The sequence below is a fragment of the Streptopelia decaocto genome (genome assembly GCF_964273445.1).
Source record: "Streptopelia decaocto genome assembly, chromosome: 9".
Classification (NCBI taxonomy): Eukaryota; Metazoa; Chordata; class Aves; order Columbiformes; family Columbidae; genus Streptopelia; species Streptopelia decaocto.
In genome coordinates, this window is record NC_138664.1 from 17,180,991 (window position 1) to 17,205,984 (window position 24,994).

General features: G+C 41.5%; 1 protein-coding gene and 1 long non-coding RNA gene across 8 annotated transcripts in view; one reads left to right on the forward strand and one right to left on the reverse strand.

Annotated features, from left to right (window-relative positions):
- Positions 1 to 952, reverse strand: part of VPS13C (vacuolar protein sorting 13 homolog C) — a 90,171-nt gene extending 89,219 nt beyond the window's left edge. For all 5 annotated transcript variants that reach the window (XM_082061348.1, XM_082061347.1, XM_082061349.1 and 2 more), the window contains exon 1: positions 773 to 952. In XM_082061348.1, the coding sequence (XP_081917474.1) occupies positions 773 to 872 (100 nt within the window). In that variant the 5' untranslated portion in view covers positions 873 to 952. The remainder of the gene's footprint in view (positions 1 to 772) is intronic.
- On the forward strand, positions 505 to 17,639 carry LOC309443956. Of its 3 annotated transcripts, XR_014184890.1 has the most exons (5): positions 505 to 958; positions 3,698 to 3,792; positions 8,632 to 8,793; positions 14,100 to 14,182; positions 15,887 to 17,639. It is a non-coding gene; the product is annotated as an uncharacterized lncRNA (long non-coding RNA). The 3 variants fall into 3 exon arrangements; XR_014184891.1 differs by lacking the exons at positions 8,632 to 8,793; positions 14,100 to 14,182; positions 15,887 to 17,639 and adding an exon at positions 4,242 to 4,879 and having other exon boundaries at positions 505 to 711; XR_014184892.1 differs by lacking the exons at positions 8,632 to 8,793; positions 14,100 to 14,182; positions 15,887 to 17,639 and adding an exon at positions 4,242 to 4,396.
- The last annotated feature ends 7,355 nt before the right edge of the window (positions 17,640 to 24,994 follow it).

Consider the following 24,994-nt stretch of genomic DNA (forward strand, 5'->3'; position numbering starts at 1 on the left):
ACGTTGTTGGGCTATCACTTGTTTAATGCACATGATTTACACCAATAAATTAGCAGGTTACAGACCCAGCCCATCAACTGCTCCACAACCAAGGCTTCCCCTCCTCCTGGGGCATGGGCCGCCACTCCACGGGCAGACCCGACAACACACTCGTGCTTCCACTCGTGTTCTCCCAACAAGAAGAGCATCAGCCCCGCGGAGCAGGTGCCACAGCTGGGCACACACAGCTGTCCGCGCCTCGCGTGGAACAGACCCTCACTTTGCTCCTTCTGCCCCCACAACGCGCGGCCCCGTCACTGCGCGGGGACCTCACAAACAAGCCCCGCCGCACGGCGGCAACAGCCGGAGCCTCCGCCCGCCGCCGCGGGGAGCCGCAGCCCCGCACACCGACCGACCGCCCGCCCCTCCCGGGGAGGGGGGCGGGCATGGTGGCAAGGAACGTGAGGGGGTCACAGGCCACGGGCACAGTCACGGGGGAGGCGGGTCCGCAGCCACAGACTGACTGACTCACAGACTGACCGCCCCTCCCGGTGGGGAAGGGGGGGCCGGTCCGCGCGCGGCTCCGCGGCTCGCGCTCTCCTCACAGGGGCCGCAGCCCCACAGCCCGCCCGCCCCTCAGAGGAGACAGCGGCCCCACCGCCCGGAGACCCCGCACGGGGGAACCGCAACCAACGAGACCCGCTCCCCGCCGCGAGGAAGCGCTCGGCCCCGGTGAGAGCTGCGGCCCCGCAGCGCCGCGGAGACGGGGCGAGACAGGGAAGGGGCTCCTTACCCCCCCATATGCCCAGCTTGAGCTGAGACTTGTTCAGGTTCTCCACATAGTCGCCCAGGAAGCGGTTCAGCAGATCCGCCACCACCGACTCCAGCACCATGGCGGAGAAGCCCCCGCTGCCGGGGAGGGGCGAGCAGCGCCGGGGCACGGGGATCAACCGGCGCCGGGCGCGTCCCCGCCAGTCAGGTGACAGGGCGGGGGCGGGGCGTGACGGAGCCGCGCGCCTCCTGGCGGCGGGCCCGCGGGAGAGGCGGGAGGCGAATGTCTCGGAGCGGCTGCGCGGCCGCCCCCGGGCACAGGCGGACGCGTGGGCGCGTTTCCCGAGGCCGGGGTCCCAGGTGGAGGAGAGGCCGGGGTCGGGGGGCCCGGGCTGGGCGAGCCGGTGGCCTCTCAGAGCCGCGGCGGCAGACAGGCGCGTGGCGGTGCGGGGAGAGGCGGGCGCTGCGGCAGGGGGCGCCCCGCGCGGGGCGGGGATCCGCGAGCTCCTCGCGCGGGGAGCGGCCGCCGCGCGCTGAGCGCAGCCGCCACAACCTCCCGGTCCCTCAGCAGCACCCGGTGCCGCCGCACAGCGCGGGCACGGCGGGCGGCGCGCGGCCTGCTGCCCCCCACGCGCCTCCCCCAGGGCTCTCCCGCCGAAAGCTGCGTTTGCACCCGAGGTGCAGCCCAAGAGCTCGGGTGTGCAAGGGCTGGGCTGCAGTGCGGGTGTGCCCGCTTTCCCGCTCGCCTCTTCATTTAAGATGTATGTGCGTGCTGAACGCAGCCTCCAGGGTGTTTGCACCGGGGCAGCTGGAATTAAACAACCTGGCTTGTGCTAATGGTTCCTAAGAAAACCAATTTCTGTTAATCCAGCCGTTCAAGGGACAGGAAAACTCACAGACAAAGGGAACACAAGAATGTCGATGGTAAAACTCAGATTTTTCAGAGTTAATAGCACTGCAGCAGAAGCTCATGCTGCTCTGTGTGGTGAACCTGCCGGTAGCAATGGCAACATCTCAAATATCGGAGGGACTAATCTCAAACCGGTTATGTAAAGTTGTTCTGAACTCATGGAAGCTCTGTTATTCATGGAAGAACAGCACTTGGAAGCTCAAAAGGACACATACAGTCCAAAAATGTGTTGCAGAGAAAGGAAACGAATATTAGCAACAGCATTTAATCGCAAAAATACATCAAGACCACATGAATGTGATCAAGGATAAGACAAATATTGCTTTAAACAGTACACAAATATATTGTGGAGTTTAGAACAAGAAGATGTTACAAAACCACAAGTAGTTTAAGGAAAAAAAATAAGTAAACTGATAAAGGAAAGGCCCATCAGTGACTGTTACATCTCTGGTTCTGCTAGAGCCTGTTTTTCAGACTTGCAAGCTCCCTCTTGCTGTAGTTGAGCTAAATCCAAAGAGCTCTGCTTGGGTATCTTTTGACTTTAACTAAAGAGAGGACACATACATAAGATCACACTCATCCAAATAACAATGTGTGTCAAATGCATTTTCAGTTTGTTAAATAGGTGCTAAAACAACAGAGTCCAGTCCAAAGCATGCAAGCAGCACAAGATCATTTAGCACCTTTTTTTCACATTGTAAGGGTCAAATGCCACATGTGTACCCCATTACTATACATATAAGCCTACATTTCCTGCAGACATTATCGCAGGTTGAATGGATAAGTCAGAGCCTTGTACTACAAAGACCGAAGTTCAGGCCTGCAGTGGTTGTTAAACATGATGGTCAGGATGCAGGTTTGATTGGGGAAATCACATTATTGGGTGCTGGAGAAGCACAGGAACACTGGGGAGGTTCACAATGAAAAGTCTCCCTTTGCGCCCTTCCATAGGATGCCACACTTCCATAAGCACCATGAGCAACTACTATGATACATCAGTGCCCACTGGAAGCCTTTTCCCTCCCACATACTGTGGCAGTTCTTGCACAAGCACTGTCAGATGCGTTATCAGTAGTCACAGTGTACTCAGAATCATCCGAGTGTGCTGCATTCTAGCCCTTCCGCAAAACTGGTCTATGCCTGAACGTGGATAAACGAGTTTTCTGTTGAGTTGTTAGTGCTGTTTTTGTTCTTCATGAGAACTGTAGCTGTGGCAACCCAGGGGCAAATTCAAGGACTAAAGCCTCTCTAATAAGTCATTACAGAAGGAAGGGGTAGAAGGGAATTGTGAGTGCCAGGTACCAACCCACACAACTTCTGCGTGGCTGCAGAATTCAGCACACCAAGGAGTAATGCCAGGTTGTTTCCTGCAAGACAGGAGTTTTTGTTTATTGCCAACAAGAGCACACTTTTGCCCCAGTAAATGAGAATAATAGAATGAGAAGGGACCAGGTATTATTAAAAGTTTTTACAGTTTTAAGTCAGAGCTAAACACCAACATCAACCCCGCATCCTCTTATTTCTCATCTCCTGATAAGAACTGTCAGCCTCTAAAGATCAGTGCAGTTGTGTGTATCCCTACAGCCAAGGTCTCTATAAATAATCTACCTGTATCCTATATGTATTCTAGCTAGTGACTTCACAGTAATGTTTGTCACAGATTCAAACTTAAATTTCTTTCCATAAGAAGAGGTTGCACTGATTCCCAGAATAAAGTGTTTCCTGCAATACCTGAGCAATATTAATAAATTTTATTGAACAAGTGTTTTTGTGCCATTTTTTCTTGTGTTCCCAAGTCAAATTCATTCTTTCACAATTTTTCTAACCTTAAGTAATATGTTAGTACAACTTAGCTTTCATAATGCCTCAGAAGTTCTTCACCACGTAATTGATTTCTGCATATCTTAGTGTTCAAAATAGTCAAAAATTACTGCATTCTCATTTTGTGGTCTAGGTATCTTCAGACAGGAATTACCTAATAAGGTAAACTATAGACAATGGCAATTTATATTTTATTTGTTTACTTCTTTTGTGCAGTGTTGGCTGTTCAAAGCCATTCCTGTCATAAGGAAGTAGCAATGCAAGAAAACTACAGGAAATTGTGAGTGGAGCTCCTGCTGCCATTCTATTAGGTAACAAACTTTCATTTGTGATTTTTTTTATGAAGTTTTAAAAGACTTCAGTTTATTATGCTTTTGTATATACAAACCACAGCTGAATAACTAAAGTTTGAGCAAAAGTACTGGCTAATCAGTGGCAGCTCATGCTCTTGGTATATGTGAATGTAACAACTATCATGCAAATCAATGGCATTAAATGTTCTCTACAAAAATCATACAATATAGTCAGGATTATATAGCCTTTTGCTACTTCACTTTTCATAATGGTCATAAAAATATCTGCACAGAAAAAAATTAATCACAACTAAAAAGGGTGTTGAAAAACATAAGAAAAAAGCTTGTATGTGGTTAAATTCTTTCTCAAGTGTTTACCTAAAGAACTTGAAGAATTCCATGAATTTTTAAATTCACCTTGTTATAGCATATATTTGAGTAAACAAAATTTCTACTGCTCTCTACAGGCATGCAACAAACATAAATAAATGTCCTAGTGGATAAAAACAAACAAACAAACAAACAAACAAACAAGCAAACAACACTCCTGAAGTAACGTGATTTCACATGGAAAGAACCCCAGCAAGCCACATCTGTGTCATATATCCTGTTTCAGTAAAACCTACACAGATTGTTTTCGAAAGGAAAATGGAATGGAATCAAAGGAAAATCTGTGAAGGCAGCAGTTTTAATACATATTTTATCAACAATATGTGTGGTTACTTTAAGTACTGAGATATTACTTGGAAATAAAGATACATATTTTTGCACCTCTGTTAGAAAATAATCCTTAGTTAGCCCTCCTGAGCCTTCCTTGCTGATAGGATGCCACTTAGACACGGCATGAATGCAGCTCTGTCTGTTGGTAGGTACCATTCCTTTTGCGTTCTCAGTGAAAAAGGTGAAAAGTCAAAAATAAGGGGCAAGGAAGGGGAAAAAACAACCCCCCAAAAAACACCTTGTACACAGTTGCATGACGTACAAATTCTGTATCTAGAAGAACAGATACAGAACAAATAAATTTTGGTATTTACTTACCGTTCATTGAATACTCACGTAATGTTCATTCACCTCAGGGAAAACCCATCCATTCTGCCCATTTTTTCCAAATACCAACATTGAATAGTCAGGACTGGTTTGATAAACATGAATGGAATCAGTAGTTTCACTCAGCTGAAAGTCATCAATAAACATATTAGGTTGATATATAGAGGTTTCTTGTGTATTATTGTAGCCTTTCATTAAAGAAGAGGATTTGATGATCCATCACTGCATAATAATTTACTAAACGAAAAACAAATTCAACACTAATACTTAATTTTGTGGTTTTACTATTTATGTGGCAAAATTTGCCCAAAGCTCTTAGGGAAGCCTTTACAAAAAATGAAGCCTAAAAAAAACACAGGAAATCTGCGTTGAAAGTATCAGTTAAAGCTTCGGGTTTATGAATAGAAATACACATAAATAACAGTCACAACAAATACTTGTTCAGTGTTGCCTGTTAGACAATCTTGCTTGCATTAATAAATAATGGAGCAAATCTAATGCTAATCTGAGGTGGGTACATGAACTGATAGCTCAATAACCAGGCTTTCTTCTCTTATTTTACGGCATTAATATTACAAAATCTCCAGCTCCTACCATCTGACTGTTGGCAAGTGAGCAGATGGCAAATTTTATCAGTGTACCTCACTAAATCGAGGGTATGCCTATTAGCAGTTGGGAAATCAGCCAGATAATGTGGCATCAACTCTCATCACGGAGCCTCCAGGGACGAGAGGACTTTGTGATGAGTTACATCAGGTTGCCAAGAGCTGTGTTTGGACAAGTTTTGAAAAATCTCCAAAAGTGGTTATGCCACAGCCTCTCTGAGCAACCTGTTCCTTATCCTCTCGGATTACGAGGGGTGTTTTATTCCTTTCAGCTATTGATAATTTCCCTTGCTGCAATTTTTGATTGTTACGGTCTCAAAAGTAACTGTCTATTTAAGACACGTATTTTTGGAATTAACAGATGAAAGGGATCAGTATCGATGATTTTGCCATATTGCCTTTTCTAAAGAAAAGTTCAGTATTCTGTGGAAATAATAGTGTTAGATATTGGTTTTAATTTTATTTACTTTTTGATTTTTATATGTAGTAACTTCATTTTTCACTGTTTTAAAGTTTTTTCTAAGTAGTTACCAGAAGATTTCATTAATGCTGAATGCATTTGCAGAAAAAAAGGGAAAACAAAAGGTGTCTCAACAATTACATCAGATAGTAAAATAACCACCCAAATTACATTGCAAGAACTAGAATAGCAGCTAAATTCTATCATAAGAGGAATCTAACTTAATTTTTCATGAGGATTTTATTTGATGGTATTTCTGAGAATTGTAGCTTTTTTCTTGAATAACTGCTATTACTTAGCAGTTAGAAAACTGCAAGTAGTAATTATTACCATCATTCTTAGATTTTTTTACAATGCTTATCTCAGTTACCTTAGCCAGAAACAAAACTAATAGACTAAGATATACTAAGATGTCTGAAGCACTAAGAACATACCAACAAACAGCAATCTGCTTTCTTCTTTCCCCTGTGACAGCTGGAGCCTCGCAGTTCTCAGTGGGGAAACATGAAGAACTCACATCTGCAAAAAAACCATGATATTGTTTCAGTGTGTGTCTTCTCTCTCTGTGATGGAATAATAAAATATAAAAGACTTGCCAGGCACTAATATGTAAGAACTAAGTGATATACAAACAGAGGCGCGTCAGTATATGAAGTCAGTCTTAACTTCAGCTACTAACACCAAGGCACAGTCATATTACAAAAGGACAAAGTTGATTTTTATTCACAAAAATAACTTCAGTCATCTGGAGAAACCCTATTTTTGTTTCTCAGGATAATTTTAAACCTGATATATTGTCTAAATTCTGACACAATTATTATTTTTTTTCCCCTATAAAAAAATGCCACATCTGTTTCTAAGTAAATAAACATGCACCCTTACCCGTTATCCTCAAAGACAAACCATGTATAAAATGATCCTCTCTGGCTACTGTGAACAAGTTTCCAGTGAAATCTAGTAAAAAAATGACATTCCCACTGACTGTTCCTTGTTAAAAGCCTACACCCAAAGCTTTTCATAGCTTTCATGTGAGTACAACAAACAAGGACAGCATAGTGTAGATACCACATGGTAAGAAATAATGTTATATCCACAAATGGGGATAGCTCCATAGACAATCTATGGCAGGTGGTTTTCAAGGGAGTTTGAAGGATCATTTCCTTTATCTACTGAACCTTATCTGCATCTAAGAAATGTATTAATTAGAATCTGCATTTCTGTGTGAAATTTCTAAGCCAAGAGGCTTAGTCTGTCTGATCAGTATTGATCACATGCATGTCATTCCAGCTGAGATTTGAAACATAAATTACATTGCTATCTTTTATCCTGAGCCAGGAAATCTTCAAAAGCTAGCTAAGTTCTATCAGAAGAGGAATCTAACTTAATTTTTCATGAGGGCTTTATTTGATGGTATTTCTGAGAATCGTAGCTTGTTTCTTCAGTGATGCGCTGTGAAGATGAAAAGCTGCTAGCTATGTAAGAAAATTGGTTGAAATAAAAATACACTTGTCTTAATGAATATGTTGCCTTTGAGTGAGGAAGGAAGCAGTAATAGTCTAGACTGGACAAAACACATTTGCTTTTAAATTATTAGTGTAATTTCATTCACTTGATAAGAACTTGAACTTATTCATTGTGAAAGCACATGTAAGTATCTATTCATCCAAAGCCAAGCCATTTCACTTCTTAAAAATTTCAGTCAATTGCACACTCACTTGAAGATCGGAACAGTCCTCCAGCAAAACCCACTAAGTCACACACAACAGAATTGTTCGAGATAAATTTTCTGAGTAGCTTTTCTGAAAAAGCACTGACTGATATTGAAAAAGAAATGGGATGCTGAATGGTAGAACAATCACTTATTCATTATCAGCCAAATTTGATTTGGAAACAGTTAAGAACTGCAGGACGTTGCACAGTCCCTGCCCACTAACAGAGTTAGCGAATTCTCAGATGTGGAGGTCAGCCTTTAAATAATATGGTAAAGAAAAATTCCAAATGTCACACTTACTATGGACTCAAAAAAAAAATCACAAGAGTTCCTTTCATCTCACAGAAGTCACCCTTCCTCCAGACAGTGCTGAACCACACAGCGTTGCTTTAGTTAACAAAAAAAACTAAGGAACAGGAAATACGGAATGTTCACTGTACCTAAAAAAAGTTCAAAGGTCTCAATTTTTCATAAACTGTATCATAGTCTGAAATTATTGCCTTGTGAGCCTCTATTCCTTCTACTAAAACCCCCAGGTTCATCTTCTAACATTTACTTTTGTACATATCTCATCATCTGTAATGTATAAAAATGTCAAACTTCTGAAATTCTGACTTTTTCATACTTCGTGGCATGGTACAAATTATATTTGTCACATGAAAATCTGTGTGCAGTATTCAGTTAAATGTAACAGGCTGCTAGATCAAAGCTCTTGATATTAACTTTGCCTAAAAAAGAGTAGTCCCACCACAAGGCTCTAATTGTTTCATTCACTCTGACCATTCGCATGGATATATCAATACTGTTTTATAAAGTCCGAGGGAGAAAAAACAACCCAGACACATAACAAACCATTACTAAAATCCATGGCAAGTGGCAAGCCCTGCCTTAGAACTACCAGATCTGATGAATTATTGGAAACAAGGCTAAGGTGGGACTTGCAGCATGTTCCTGCGGCAGGCAGCACCTTCTGCAGGGAAGCAATTGAGGCTGTGAGCTGTCAGGAAAACATGTTATCTTCTTATTTTCTGAAGGCCTTCAGCAGAGTTTGAGAGTTGTCCCTCACTGCAACACAAAATGAGACTCTCATAGTAAAACTACCTGGATGCTTACCTCAGTGTTCCTTCCAAATGACAGAAGCTGGAAAATGCTCTCTTTCCAGAAGCAGACTCCAGAAGAACAAGAATTGTTCATTGGTAAGAGAAATTAATGATATGTTTTATTTCATGTTAAAAGTATTTCTAAAAATCTGCATGGCAATCAAGAGAAATTAAGTTATTGTCACAATGTTTTGATAGCAACAGACTATCAGACTAGTGTCACAAGAAAAACCTAGAGATATTCTTTCACATTCCAAGATAAACCTCTCAAGTCCCCCTCACCATTTCAGTTTACTGATTCAAAGGAAACTTAGAATCACAGAAAGATTATGGGTTGGAAAGTATCTCTAGAAACATCTAGTCTTACTTACTGCTCAGTGCAGGACTAACTTCCAAGTGCAATATGGTTTCTTCAGGCCTTGTCAGGTTCAGTCAGGTCAGAGGTCGCTCAGTGCCTCTAAGCTGTCCCGATGCGTGACCACTTTCACTGTCAAAGTTCTCCTTATATTCACTTGGAACTTCACTATGTTCCATCCATAATTTATTTCCCTAGTTAGGTATTATATGATTGATTGATTTATGTCTCATCTGTACAGAATCTACTTATCAAATATACCAGTGCTAACCTGGGTGCTCATCACTGATCCCAGAAGAGCATGCCAAATGACAGCATCATCCTGAGCTCTGCCTCAGTGGTTCCAAAAAGACCATGCACACAGCAGCCTTCCTTCCATTAACTACTGGAGTCAGTCCGCGGGTGTGGGACAGAGCCAGCCTTCACGTTCCATCTTTATTACATGCCTTCAGCACCACACTACATCACCCTGGCCAGAGAAAACCCAGGAAACCATCTCTGCGGCTCTGCTCCCTGCCTTCATCCTCAGCAGCAGAAGGGTGCCTTATTTGCTACATCTCTCCTACAAATCAGTACTGCATCCAACTCCTTGAACATAATCACAATATGAATAAAAAGCTTTTCATAAAAAGAGAAATAAACCCCAAAGAATCAAGTTCTTTGGCAACATCCAATTCAAGTGGATTTTTTGGCAGTTCTAGCTGTATTCCTGTTTTCTTCAGTAAGGAGAGAATTGCCCCCGAGGCCTCTTGCAACCCGCTTAGGAAGCAGTAAAGGCAACCTGGCTCAGACCACGTAATTTGTTAACTATTTGTAGAAAATATTGGGAAACACAAACCTTCGTTTTCAGCATATTCCTCAACCCTAAACACCAGCATTCAATAATAAAGCTATTTATAGATTTAGCCTCATTTCACGAGCTTGCCTTTCTCATGAAACATTCATCCTCTGAATAGTCAGCATACGTGACTTGGAAAGGCTGATGCTTACGGATACAAATTGTATTTTGAGTAGTTGTACATATTGTAAGCTGTCCCTTATCAAAAGGAAGTAAAAGCTGTTTAATAATTCCTAATAAAAATAATAGCATAATAGCTACCTTTTACAGGTGATTTGTTTTTTTAGGTGAAAGGTTGCACTTGACAGATGAGAAAAAATTAAGAGCCTCTGCTTACTGTGCTTCTATGTCTTTGTTTTTGACAGCAGTGAGCCATATGTACTTTTTTCCCCTGTTGTTACTATAACAAAGAAGCACTCTGTTAAATATTAAGCATGCACATGAATTAAGCATTCACATGCTGTGCTGCTGGAGCCTGTGCAAATCAGAATACCTGAATGATGAATCTCTTGGTTTATGCATTTGAACAATTCAAAGTAGCAATCCTGAACTACAGACACACATCAGTGGGTTAACTGCCTGGGCACAGGATCCCTTTCAATTCCTCTGCTAGATCAAAAACCTCTCATGTTCAAACATTTCTCTCTTTTAATCTCAGTTTAAAAATAATTTAAAATACTGAAGTAAGTGTTTTTGCTCCAGCTGAAGTCTCTAAATGGTAAACTCCAGCACATCTTACAGCTTGCCTGCCCATGTTGCCCTAATTCAGCTCATTCACCTTTATATAATAGTAAATTCTGTTCTGGTTAGATACCCAAGTATTTTGTCCCGCTGTTAAATGTTTCTCCTACAACTCTGAGAAACAGACAATCCTGGTCATTTCAAATTTTTAAAAAAATTTCTCTTGTCTAAAATGCACCAGATAAGATCTACACTGGGTTTAAACTAGACACTCATGTCTTTCAAAAGCATATTCCCCATTAAATGGGCAGTGATTAGTAAAAATAGAACAGCAAGTCCTCACTGTAAAAACCAAGGACTGACAAACATGTAAGATAGCTCATGGTCCTCTGAACTGAAGAAAAATGTCTTGTGGTCTCTCCTGGCGAAGCTGGAGTCAACATGGAAACAGCAGCTGCCCAGTAAAACCAGCTGTGAGCTGGTGACCCCCCTGGTGAGACTGTGCTGTCCAGCGGGGATCACGGCAGCTGAGCACAGGGTGGTTGGGCACTATTGCCCACGTAACGCACTTTCTCTGTAGTTTGTCCATTTTTACTTTATGAGAAGAGAGATTATATAGGCACAACAAATACTTGCTGTTACAGGAACTAGCAGATCAGGTCCTCCCATATCCAGTGTTTTAGTGTAATAGCACAAGAGTAACATGCAAATCATGACTGTGGTCTTGAAATTATCTGATCTGCAATGAAAATTCTTCCCTGTAGAGGCTGCGGGGCCTGTGAAACTAATACTTGCTATCAGAAGATTCCCAGGGCGAAAACTGGGATCTTGAGTTTTTTGCGTACACAGTACAGAGCCAGTGAGTATATGCAGCTTTGATGAGCTGAATTTTGATAGCGTCCTACTTCTGAAACTTGTCACCAGCATGAAAGGGAACCCACCTCCAGTTTCTAACAGGCTTTAGAAAGATACTTCCACTATCCTAGATTTCATATGAACACTCTATGTATACCTCTGTTATTAAAATAGTCAAATCTGAAAATGAAGTTACTTCTCTTGAGAACAATATTTGAAATCAGAGGAGTCATAACCATTTCCATGACAACGATTTGGCCCATAACCACATCAGATTTAACCTACTTTGAGAATATACAGTTTTGAGACAAGCTATTTTAAATTGAAACACTCTCCAAGGTAGAGCTATCCAGAAGTAAAAGCAAGTGTTTTTTAAGGTAGTAGGCACTGAAGCTTCCTGTCATCCAAATCCTTGAAGTATAGTCAGCATTTGTCAACATAGGTATTGTCTGATAGAAGTGACATCACCTGATTTCTGATTTCATTATGACAAGGCAGTCTGTAGGAACAGATGTATTTCTTGCCTAATGCCCTCAGTCAGCTGCTTTTACCACTGAGGTAAAAGTTATGCAGGAAGGAAAACACTGAGCAGATGGGCATGTTTACTGGGGAGTTAAACTGTGTGCAGAAGCACCACTTACAGTGTTTCTGGGAATTGGTGTAGTCACGAAAGGATAAAAGCATATTATAATTAATAACGGCATCAGTCAGCTCAATCAGAAATCAGCTTTTCAGGCTGTGATTGGAAAAATAAAATTTTTCCAATTTTTGTCTTATATTTAATGTTATTAAGTTGTGTAAAAATATTTCTTTTAACTGATGAAATATTTTGAAAATAACTTTTTTTTTTCCTGAATATTTAAAAAGCACTAATGATATATGACCACACAATGTTAGACTAGGATAGAAGATAAGTCAAACTCCAAAATACAACCCATTCACATACTACAAAGACAAGAGATGGCACTTAGAAAGATACACTTTCAACATATTATAATTTCTTTTCTTTATGAAAGAAAATGAATATTCAGGTTACCCAGAAACCGGAAAACTTCAGTGGATGCAAAAGAATTATGTTGAAAAATACATTTGGCACATAAGTTATTATGTTCTCAGATAAATTAAAAAAAAAAAAAATGAAAAAAATATTTCTAGTTGTATGATTCTCGGTACCTAACCTAAAAAAACAAAGGGATCCTTTCTGAGATGTTCTTCTTTAGCATAGAGTGATGAAGATCAGCTCTGAACAGGACTGAAGTTTAAAGGTTTCCTGCTTGAAGAGGACAGGGTCACCCACCCAGGTTGTGTCCAAGGTGCTCAGCCAACTTGACTGTCAGCCAGTGCAGAAGATCAGGCAGCACTGGTTTCAAGAGAAACTCCATCATTAGCTGAAAAGGAAACCCCAGCTCATAATCCTGCTGTTTAAATTGAGGTCAAAAAAGAGCCATCTGAAAGTAGGCCGTATTGACCTAAGGCTAGTCCTAAGTCTGGTCCAGAAATTAACCTTGTTGCAAAACCCTTGGCAAGCTTTGTACTCATGTGGGTAAAGGTGAGTAATAAATAAGGAGGGTAAACAATAGCTCTGCAACTGCAATAAAATTTTCAGGAGGAAGTGTTGAGGCAGAAAACAGCAAAGGGGCTGCTGAGATGTCTGTTGTCCCCAGGAGTAGCTGAACAGGTTCCATCCTGTCCTCCAGGAAATGTCCCGTGTTCGGTGACCCCAGCAATCCCCAGGTTGCTCAAGCCCTCTGTCACAGATAGGCCTTTACTGAAAGGAAACAACTCCCCTTTCAAACACACCTGATGTAAAATTAACAAATAGCAATTCTTGTCTTTGTCAGGCACACACTTTGATTACACACCGTACTAACTTTATGACTTCGTAAACTGGTGAACTAAGCCAATGTAATTGGTCACACATGATCTCATCTCAACTGTCATTTTAGTTTAGTTCATTTCAAGTTTACAGTAGTTGAGCCTCTGTGATGTGTTTCTGTGATGTTAATATTTACCGTTCTCATTTAAAATAATAAAATAAGAAAAAGCACACAGAACTAGATTATGCCTTCCTATTTAAAGCCCCTCCTGGGTCTCTCATAACACAAGATTTCTAAAAGCAAAGGACTTTATCAGAGTAGGCCACCCCTTGTCAAGAAAGGTGAATTAAAATGCATCCAATAGCATGATCAGAGGATGGGTGAGCTTATTTTACAGGAGAGGAATAGAAGAGCTTGGTTTTATTAGCCTGGCAAATTGAAGGATAAGATTTCCTTTGCATCTGTCACAAATATTGTGAAGGGAAAAGAACTAGTCAGGCCAATGCTGGTAGAGATTGACCCTGGTTGAAGATTAGGAACATACTCAGCTGAAGAGTGAGGCTCTGGACAAGCTCTATAATAGGACAAGACCTAGAAACCTGCAAACATGGGAGTGCTCAACAAGCCAGTTCCTAATGTCTAATGTTTCTGAAGAACAGTTTCTCCTTAGCAATGTATTTTTCCTCCATTGATTGTGTCTGTGTTGTACATCTGGTAATCTGATTTGCAATTTTTACAGCCACAAATTCCCCTGGGAATACCAGATGAATTGCCATGCTTTTTAATTAACTTGAATTAAAAATTTAAATGCCTTGCTCTGTGACCAAGAAAGATTAAAAACTGTTTCTTTTCACAGGAAGCAAATCAAAGCTGTTTATGAAAGAAAGGGAATATTTCCTGAATGGTTCAAGTGCATAGCAACGTCATGTAATTCATAATGTAAGTGCAATTTATGAACATTCCTCTTATCCTGAAGGTTGGCAGGAACTGTACTTCACTGGAAACTGGTAAGAAATGTGCAACTACTATGAATGGAACCATGTTTGGAACCAGTTCATTTAAAAAGAGGCAGTGTTTAGACTAACCAGTGAGTAAGATTTTTAAGTGTCATGACTCACATGATACGTCTTAAAAGTAAGACATTTTTACATGTTTTCAATACAGAAGGATGACCACAAGTGCCAGATGTGCTGTCTAATCATTTTTGGCCAAAGAGCACAGGCACAGAACAGCCATGAGGCATGACAGAGAACGGAACATGATAATTGCATGCTATCTGCTGCCCAGTCTTCAGCTGAGCACTGAGCATTGTGTGATCCTGACAATTTCACGTAGTTAGTTTATAGATGCCTTCCAAAAGTCAGTGCCTCTAGATACTACTGTTTGAGACAGACCCTCTGACCAAGTCCCTAGAAAGAAAGACTCTCCTTGACCTCCTCCTCCACTCTACAGCCTGACCCGTTTGTAAAGGTTTCATCAATCATCTTGTATATACTATTTCCTCAATGACCCTCTGCCAGATTTTTTACTTTAGATACACTGACAGGTTTTATACGAGTTCTCTTTTTTGGGGAAGTCAATTCTAAATGCAAACCCTCTGCTCTTCTCTTGTGATTTAGATGTGATTTTTTCTGGAATATGTCTGTTCGCTTCAACAAGGCTCCCTTTCCTGTTTGGCCACACCACCTTCTCTCCTTTTGAAAGCATGTTAGACAGGGGTGCGTGCTTCCAAGTCTCTGACAAGAGTTCTTTGAGTGCTCTTTGCACAGATTAAATTAGATGTTCTTTTAGCATTTGTCTGCTGTCATGTATTACTATAGTGAATTTTTTTTTTCCTCCTATGAGGTTAATATTTGAGTACATGATGTTCTCTACTGCAAATCACAACTATTCATTCACTATTACGTATCTTGCACACTGGTCAGGAGTATGGCAGGACTGAATTCTCATGCTGTGTATCTCTGGCAAGCTGAAGAATGAAGCAATTACTCTGCCCTGTGTCCCAGCATGACATTAACTTAACGTGTCCAGGCAGTCTGAGTTTCTCAGTCTCACATCTGTTATCGTTTCATGTTCACCATTCAGATTTTATGGCAGATGATATTACCTCAACCCCCCGCATGTCAAGCACAGCGTTTCAATTTGTAGGATTTCAGTGCTGACATACTTAGCAATTAAAAAAAAAAAAAAAAAGCTAGCCAGAAACCACAAGCCACACACACAAGAAAAAAAGAAGCCCACAAGACTTACCAGTTTGAATAACATGAAATTAGAGTGTCAAGTATTTGGCACAGATTCTTCTTACATACTCATCAATTCCTAAGAGGTTTGTGACACCCTCTGATTGCCTTTCCTTCACTGTGAGCCCAGGTTGGTCCCTAAGTTGCAGTGCTTAGTCATGAAAACTTTGTTCTCTGCTCCATTAGGAATGCTAAATGTGCACTTTACTGAAAGATACTTATAAATAATTCTTGCTAATGCAAACGGAAACTGTGCAGTACCAGGTTTTTTTTAGACACTGATAAATAAGGCTGTCTCAATATTACACAATTGAGAGAATTGATTTTGGCCTTTGCTAATGATGCTCTAAAATGTTTTCTGTGCAGTCATACCTAACCCAAGTTATGGGCTTTTATTTCTCAGCTCTGTGCCAGTACAACAATGCGTCAGATTTCCCAGACTGACCTGCTCAGGACACAGCTGTGGAAATGCAGACTTCGTGGTGGTGTCTCCACTGTTACCCTCCTCCTTTTGGCTCAGTTCTCCGTAATCTCGGGCTCTGTCTTGCACCGCACAGCAGCAAAATCCTCACTCAGGCCTCTGAGAAAACAGCTAAGTTGTGAGAAAGAGCTGTGAGACAGTGTGCCAGCTAGAGCCAGACAAAACACAAAGGAGAAAAGCCACAGGCAGAAACAAGATTGTTGAGATGGGGAAGGTCATTTGCTCCAAAGGCATAAAGCCCTAAGGAAAGAAAAAAGAAAACAGGGAATCAAGGATGGGAACTCAGCAGCTCTGAGTGTGACCCTGTCCCAGTTGTCCACCCCTCACTGCCAGGTCCCTGCCAGCTCACCTTAGCCTGGGAACTTTTGAGTCCCGGCTATCAACTGTGTGCATAAGACAACAAAGAATTGCTTTGTACCTCAAAGGTGTGTACGTTCTGCTTGCAACATCTCTCTGCATGTGCTCAGAGCTCCCAAAGCCAAATGACAGAAAAGAAAGAGGCACATCCAGTGTGCCAAAACCACCAGCATGAAGAGGCTGCCTGATGAGATGTCCTTCTCTGAATGATGGCTCATACTCTACATACAAGCAAGGAAAATAAACTTGTTGCTTTGTTACACGCAGACAAATTGCCACACGATGCGAAAAGCAAAATCTGTTCACTTGTAGCAAGTGTTGGGGGGAAGAAAGAAACCACACACACTTGCCTCCTCCCTGGCCCCCCCACCAGCATCTGATCACTGTTCATACCTATTTTTATCTGAGTATCAAGCTTTATGGGTAAACAGTTTATTAGGGGCACTGCCAGGGAGACACCCCATCCTCAGAGCTGGCAGCACAGGACATGGAAGCACAGCCCAGGAATCCTACAGATGCTCAGCAGTCACAAGGTTAGACTGACAGCTGCTCTTTTGAATTGTGATACAGCTTTTCAAAGAGTAGCACTCTTATTTGCCTCCTTTGTCTGTAAGGCTCCTTAACCTACCTGTGTGGCTGTGGAAAGTTTGTCACATTTATCCATAAGCCAAAAGGAAGCAGAGATTGATCTTTAATGTTAGACAGAATCTGAATCACTGCCTAAACCAACATAAACTACCTACTCTGTAATGTCTCAGTAAATTAGTTTTAGCTTTTCATGATGTGAGGAAGTAGCAAATGAGCTTAGAAAGAGGCAGCTGAAAATAAGGCACTGGCAAAATTAAACAGAGAGTAGAGAGGAAAATTCAAGAAATACTGGCAGCAATAACAATAATTTTTCCCTCACTTTCTTCCATAATTTGGATTTGAAAAATGTAAATGAAAGCAATGAACACCTGCAGCTAACATGCAAATAGGCAGTGTTTGTCAGATTATCTCTAAGTGACTTAACCCAGGCTGCCTTCCCCTACCTGTGCCCAGCACTTTGACCGGCCGTTTCCCTCTCTCAGTACCCTTCAGAAATAAGTTGGTAAACTTCTGCTCTGAGAAAAGATCTGGATGTTTTCTGCTGTGATAGGAATTGTGCTATGGTTAATATTACTCTTCTGAAATAGCTTGTTTAAAACTTAACTTTGAGAAAGGATACATTAGAAAAATAAATAAATTCTATTGACGTAGGATATTTTGTCCCCGAAACCAATAAACTGGTTTTGCTGCTTGAGGAACCGCTGGTATTGTTTTGTTTCCTTACTTTGACTCTTGCAGCTGTGGTCCCTCCCAGATCTCCATTGCTTTGCCTCTTCTCCTGTTTGGCTCTCTTCCCTGTTCCTCTTTTCCTTTGTTTTCTCAGAGCCCCAGTTTGTTGAGCTGGTTTCCTGCTGGCTCCTTGGCCAGCTGGGCTGGTCCCCAGCAGCCACCACCATCTTCCTAGTGTCATCACCCACTTGTGCCCAGAGCTGCCATGTCCTGCTGGCTCCCTGAAGTCACCCCTCCCTCTCCTCGGCCTTCACTCCTCCTTCTTCTCAGCCGTCCATTCCATTCTAGCAGGAAGATCAATGTGAGCATAAAAAAAGACAAGCTCTGTGCTGGGGCCAGGACAGCTTTGATGAAGAAAGTCTGACCCTTCTTGAATTAATGGGCTGAATCAGGCTTAATTACTCATTAGAGTGCGTACACAGCTTGATCAAAACCAAGAAAAATTAATTTCATCAAGCATGCACAAAGCAGAAAAGACATACTGAGATTTTAGCAACTAAGATCTAAGTCTTCGTGGACCATGTGCAAATTACAATTCAAAGTTTTCCAGCTTGCATGAGAACACCAAGAAGTCTATCCCTGCTGCATGAGCCATGCAAATGCTGTATTTGAATAATTTTTCCAGGCCTTCGGAGACAAGAATTAAAAACCAAGATCTCATTCCTGAACTTCATCCTTAAAGAAGGATGTGCCTTTTGATCAATGTTTCTCACTAAAATACAGCCTGAAGTTAATATTCAGGGTAGTAAACATGAGGTCAAATGCTTGTAAATTGACAAAGTTACAAATGACTGAAATCCAGCTCCAATGACAAGAAGTGTCAGGCAACCTGAATAACTGGTATTATGGGCTTCATTTATAATTAGCTGCCTGACTTTTCTGGTATCTATGCATTACCTGTACTGCTTTCGAGCCATTTTTCAACAAAAGTTATAAAAAGAATCTGATTTTGTAGGTTATTTTTATACAGCTGCTTAGACCATTAAACGTTCACTTGGTGAAAGGACATTAAATCAGCTTCACAAATATTTAATCAAGCTGCAGCACGACTTAAAGTTTACTCCCCCTCTTTCTGTAGAGAGCTAATAGCCATGCCTGCTGGTTGCTCTAGTTACCCCTTACTGGAAAACATCCAGGCTGTTCGTCCCTGTGGGTCTAAGACTTCCTTCCTGGAGCTCCCTGTCAACTCAAAAGCTAACTGTAGCTTTCTAGAGAGTAAATCTACTACAGCCAGGCTATTTCACTGGCTTTCTGAAAGGATGGGGTTGGTTTTGAGGGGGCGGAAAGGGGGGGTGTTGTGTTCGAGTTAGGATTTTGCTTCTTGGTTGGTTGGTTGGGGTTTTTTGTGGGTTTGGTTTTGGTTTGCTTTTTACAGAACACTATTCTCAAGTGCTGGAATAATAACTCTGTAAAGCTCACAGTTATTATAGCATATTCACTGAAATTAAAGCTTACAGACTTCATGTAATGGGAGATAGAGTTGTCCCTTTTATTCTTGTGTAAATTCTGTTAAAGCTAGTCAAAAACAAATTGGAAGAAATTTAAGCCCTGCGTATTGTTCCGGAAAGAGCTTTCCTAAGACTTTCCCAGAAGTGTTGTGGGTTTCTTTTTAATTCCAGCAATGACCATTCAAAGAAGGATGATTGGTTGTTTTTTAGGTTGTAGATATCAAGTTTCCCATCCAGGCTTAATTAGATTGTTGGATATGGCTGTCTGGGTATTTGCATTAGCGTGGCTGAAAACAAGCTCTCTCCTCCCCTAGACAGTGGTATTTGAGCACAGCGGCAGCATTTCACTGCCCTGCAGCACTGAACGTGCGCCAGACTTGGGAATAAAGGGAGCTTGTTCTGCTTCAATCTCAGCCTTGTCCAGCATCGTGCAGTGACACTGGGAGATCTTCCAGGAATGTGTGTCACAGGCCCTGCTGGACCAGATACCAAAGCAGCGTAACTACTCCACAGCTTGGTGCAGTGGCAAAGCTACTCCCATGGACGCCCATTTACAAAGTTGCTACTGAATAATGAAAGGACATTTGAAAACAACTCTGCCCAAAGCCACGTGAAATGCATGTTGTGGCGGTTCTTCCTACTACTAAATTTGAGTTAAGAATATAATAAAAGAAGTAGCAGAAGATGAAATGTACTTTAGGAGAGTACCAAGAAAGGAGGAAAAGGTAAGCACTATTTAATAGACATGGCATGCTTGTTAAACTGTTTTAAACAGCTACTCCACTAAGCCTAACCAAACCTGTTCTTCTGTGTCACTCCAGAAGCTACAAACAACATCCACAAAACAGGTCGCAGGGGGCTGGAGACCCTCTTTGCCCAAATGCAGCTATGAGACTCCAGCTTCAGGGCCAACTGCTGCAGAAGTTGTTCTGGAAATTACTATGATAGGTAAGCAAAATACTGATGAGGTAAGAGAGGAAAAAGGGATAAAGAAAGATAGAAAAACTCCTTCCATATCAGAAATAGCACAGAACTCCTCAGGCTGTAAAACACGTCAGATGATAGAATAGACTTACAAAATCACGGGTGACACAAAGACTGAATAGGGAACAACCATTCAGTGTTTCTTCCAATGCAAGACCTGCAGATCATTGAACTAACTTAGTAGCAAGAAGGCGAGGCAGTTTTTCACATAATACACAGCTAAGGTATAAAACACTTTGCAACAGGAATGTACATTTACATCATTTGCAAAAGCTCTGCAACAAAATCTTAGAGGAGAAACTTGTCAGGCACTATTAAACACAACAAAATGAGCTGCAGGTCAGGAAGCCCCAAGGCAGCCTCAGCTCTGTAGTGTGGGCTCTGTCACCCGAGCTGCTCTCACACTCCTTTGCCAGTCACCGTTGTGATGTCCTGCACTAACACAACGCTGCACTCAAGGAGTTTTGGCTTTCACCAGCTATGTGGCCATTCCTATTTTCCGGCACAGCTGCCTTGCCTGCAGGACCATAACCTGAGAGCGGCATTTGTGGGCCATGCAGCTGCTTGAGCGGGCAGCACGGTGAGCAGAGCACAGCACCACCATGCATTTGGGTTCCCTGAACGGTGGAAGTTAGCTTGCCCCTGCTGTGAGCCCACCACATCTATAGAGGCAGAGAGCCAAGTTTCACCCTACTGCTATGTTTATTTACAGTAATTTGCTCAAATGTGGACTTTCACCATTAAAATTCAACAGCATGAATATGCAAAGAGTAAATCCCAGTCAGAAAGTAAATTAGCAAGATGCCCAGTACCTTATCTCTCCTATTTGGTTCCATCGTGACTTATCACAGTTGACATTTCAGTAAGGCTGTAGTAGCAGATCTGAATTTGAACATTCATAAGGAGAAGATGCAATACACCAGCTTTGATGTCAATAGAATGTCAGTCTCTGTCTAGTTCGTTCAGACTGAACTTAATTGCAGGAACTGCATTAATAGTCAACATAAGCCATCTGTTTAAACATGTGTGTTTTGAAAAGAACTGCCACGTACAATAAACACACTCAGCTGTAATGACTCACATATCTGTTTACGTGAAATGAGGATTCGGCAATTTCCCCCACAAAAACACTAAATTACAGGTTAAAAGCAGTTGTATATCAACTTTATTCATTTATGTGGCAGGTCCAATGGTCCGACAGTTTTGCTGCAGTCTGGGAAGTCAACTGCAGAGCTGCTGAACCAAAGTGTTTTGCCAGCCTTCCCTCAAGAGCCTATTTGCTAAGTCAAAGCTGCACCAAGAAACATCAACAGTTCGTGGAGTTAAGTGGCTGACAGGCACATAGATACGGTTGCCAAGTGTTCTTGGACACCTTTGATCAGGGTGCATAGGGGACAGAATACTGCATCCCAGGTGTGATGCAATGGTTAAAATATCCCACGTAAGCCCGGTGGTGCTGGCAGTCTGGTCGGTGAGGTCTGTGCCACTGTGGGCTCACGAATGAGGTAAGCCTTCATCCTGATTACACATTAAACTGATCTTCAATCTCTGATCTTGCACAGGGCTGCGGGGAAGCTGTCACCCTCTCCTTTGCAGGCCAAAGCTTTTTCAAGCAGTTGACACAACACCTGAGCAATTATGTACCAATGTGGGAAAAGTCAGAAATATGCAACCTCCCATTTTATCTGTCAGACTGACTTGGAAAAACAGGCTTTTGCTCCTTTGTTCTTCCTTAAAAGTAACATCTATTATGCGCTTACAAGAGTGAAACAACATGCTATTAGCTATTACTTGTGGTGTCATTTCTAAGTACGCTTTGTTAAATTAATCATGACAATGCACTAGTTCCTGGACTTATTCAGCAGCAGCATCAATTATGAATCTGCTTCCATAGACACTGAGCAGGGATGCAGAGGCTGTGTGCTTCCCACTCACAGGTACAGAGGAGAATTCTGTTGGATTTATCAGTAATTAATATGCAAAACATTTATGGGTGCCAGTATAGAGAGGCTTGGAAAGTGGAGACGGGGGCAGGAGAGTGGGTAGAGGAGGGAAGAGAAAGGAAAAAACAGCACAAAACAACACCACCACATGCCACAAACAACCAACACCACAACACGTGATGAAGGCACATCGTTAGTCAGCCCCTCCAGCACCTTTCTTCTTTAAATTCAGGGGAGATGTAAGGAGACCTTATTTCATTTCCTCAACTTTTCTGGTGCACAGACCACTGGTTCCAATAAGGTACGATGTTTCATTAAATTAGGAGGTCAATAACTGTGGTTTAAGTTGTACTTTATTATCACCAGTTTTCCTCATTAGATGTTTTCTTCTTCATATACCTGAGCAAGTTCTGCTCAGTCAGTGGATTTTGTTACTGTTTTTATTTCTGTGACTTTGAAGTAGACATGGTGTAGAAGAAACCTGTAGGACTAGAGCTTTGTGGGATGTGCTGGATTTCTCTCTCCTTTTAATTTACATCTTATTATCTCTCCTCCTTTTGCATCTAACAGAAATTCTCATAGCACATGCCTGTGTTAGTTTAACCACATTTATGTATCCAACAAGTCTCCCAGCACCTACCACTACTCAATGCATAAGAGCATCACTAACAAGCCGAGCTGCAGTGTGTTGCCAGCTCTTTCCAAAGCAGAAAATTGTTGCTCACAGTTTCAACACCAGTCATCAGGGCAATGTGAGGCACTTAGGTGACAATTCTGTAGCTTTGTGTAGCCCAAATTGTTCATGTCATTAAACATGAATTCAAACTGGGGTTGATCCCCAGCTTTCCTTATGATGTATCCACTAGAAAACAATCTTTTTCTCATTAGCTGTTTTAAAAAATTGTTCCCAAGTATTTTACTTGGAGATATTTCATGTTTTGTTTCAATGCGCAAGCCTCCCTTCAATAGACCTAGATTTCTGTTGTTGTTGCTATTATACCTATATTTTCTTGGGACACCTATGGCATATACACATCACTTTCCCTTGTTCTTATATCTGACAATCGTACAACACGATAGATAAAAATAGCATAATTTTCAGGTTATTCAGCCGGATTTATCCACTTAAGTCCACAAACAGAGATGTCGGCTTCAGATTACTGTTTTTCTGCCTATAGCAAACATCTGAAGGGTCCCTCGAATAACTGTCACATAGTGAAATGGGGATGAAGAGGAGGGCACACAGCAGCAGGTGGAGAAGGCTGAACCGTATCAGAGGAAAGCAGAGAGAAGGGGATAAACTTCCTCTCCTGTTACACACAGGAGTATAGTTCTTAAAGCCGCTACCACTAATGCAGTTCTTTTCAAAAAAAGAAAAGTTACTTCCATGGTAGCTATAGGCCTCGTATATTTGAGAGCTTAATAAGAAGAATTTTCTCTTCTGATATCCAAAACCAGGACACCAGGGCAAAAGCTTCTCTTCAGACTTTGCTGTATCACATGTACAATATCATAATGTATGTTTATCTAGTAAATTGCTTTGAAATGAGGGTTCAGAGTCACTCTTCAGAAAACATTAAACAACTCCTGTCTTCACTTTTCAACTGCTGTCACTCTGGATTATACATTTCAAATTATCTTGAAGAAAGAAAATGAATTTAGGAAAGCGCTGGAGAAAATAAACCCAAGAGCTAAGTAACAGCAATGACTTTTCTGTGCTTGTATCTGACAGACAAGAACCTCATTACAGAACCCTCAAGCAAATCACAAAACATACTGACCTATTTAACAGGTTCTAGCTACCAAAGAGCTCAAAATCAAGAGACTACTTTTTTCTAAGTTGCTTCTCAAAGCCTTATTACAAATTAAATTAAATAACCAGGATCATAAACAGCACCACAATTACAAGAAAAACTGTTTCTTCTCTGCTATAACAAAACAAAGCAAATAAGAAAGAGAGACTTTTTTTAAAAGGGCGTTTATCCCCCTCAACCTTTCAAAGGACAGTTGGTTTTGGTGACTAGGGGAAAAACAAAAAAAGTGTATATATAAAGAATGGGATGAAAAACTGGAAGTATATGCCAGCATTTTTGTATCCTTTCTTGCTTTGAAACTAATTCTATTCTATTTAGACAGCAATAGTTTCCAAGTGCAGATGAAACATGAGTTTATTTTTTTATATAACCCACTTTAATTGACGTATGTTTTTATCGCATACTGCAAGTCTTTTCGTCCTTCAAGCCCTTAGTCCTGCAGCCTGTGCAATCAAAAATCTTGTTAATTTCAGTATAAGGAGCAGAGAAACAGACCATGGCTGAACCCCATGCTGTGCACGGTACGTTATCAGCGAGGCAAACCTTCCTGCAGCCTTGTCCACTTTCTTTTTTCATCAACGTACTTTAAAGAAGGGAGATGCCAGCCTTGGAGATGCTAAGGGTCAAAGGGTCCATCGGGAATGAGTCCATCTCTTATCTTTACAACTAAAACACAAAATAAGCTGTAACAAACATAATGCAGGAAATATTTGAATGGAGTCCATGCTGGCTGAAGGCAGAGGCGAAGCAGACAGGTGTCCGTGACAGCAGCCGCCGCCTGCTCGGGCAAAGAGTGGCCCAGGAGGGGAAAAAACAAAACCCAAGGCAGCTGTTGTGTGTTGTGTTGTTCCCAGGGAGGCTGGAGAGCCCAGGGGTAACAGCAGCACCCGAGGCAATTGCCTCTTCTCCATCAGCCAGCCCTTTCACTTTGCTCAGGGTCTGTGCAACAGTTTACGTGTCCAGAGATAATAATATATCAATATTTTAATATATATCTCAATATGTGTTATATTAATATATTAATATCTATACTAATTATATGTCATATTAGTATATTAATATACGTACTATATAATATACTAATAATAGCGTGAAACATTCGACATTAAGTATTACTTTTTCAGTTTGTGTGCACGTCAGTGCAACCATTAGTAAAAGGAATAACGT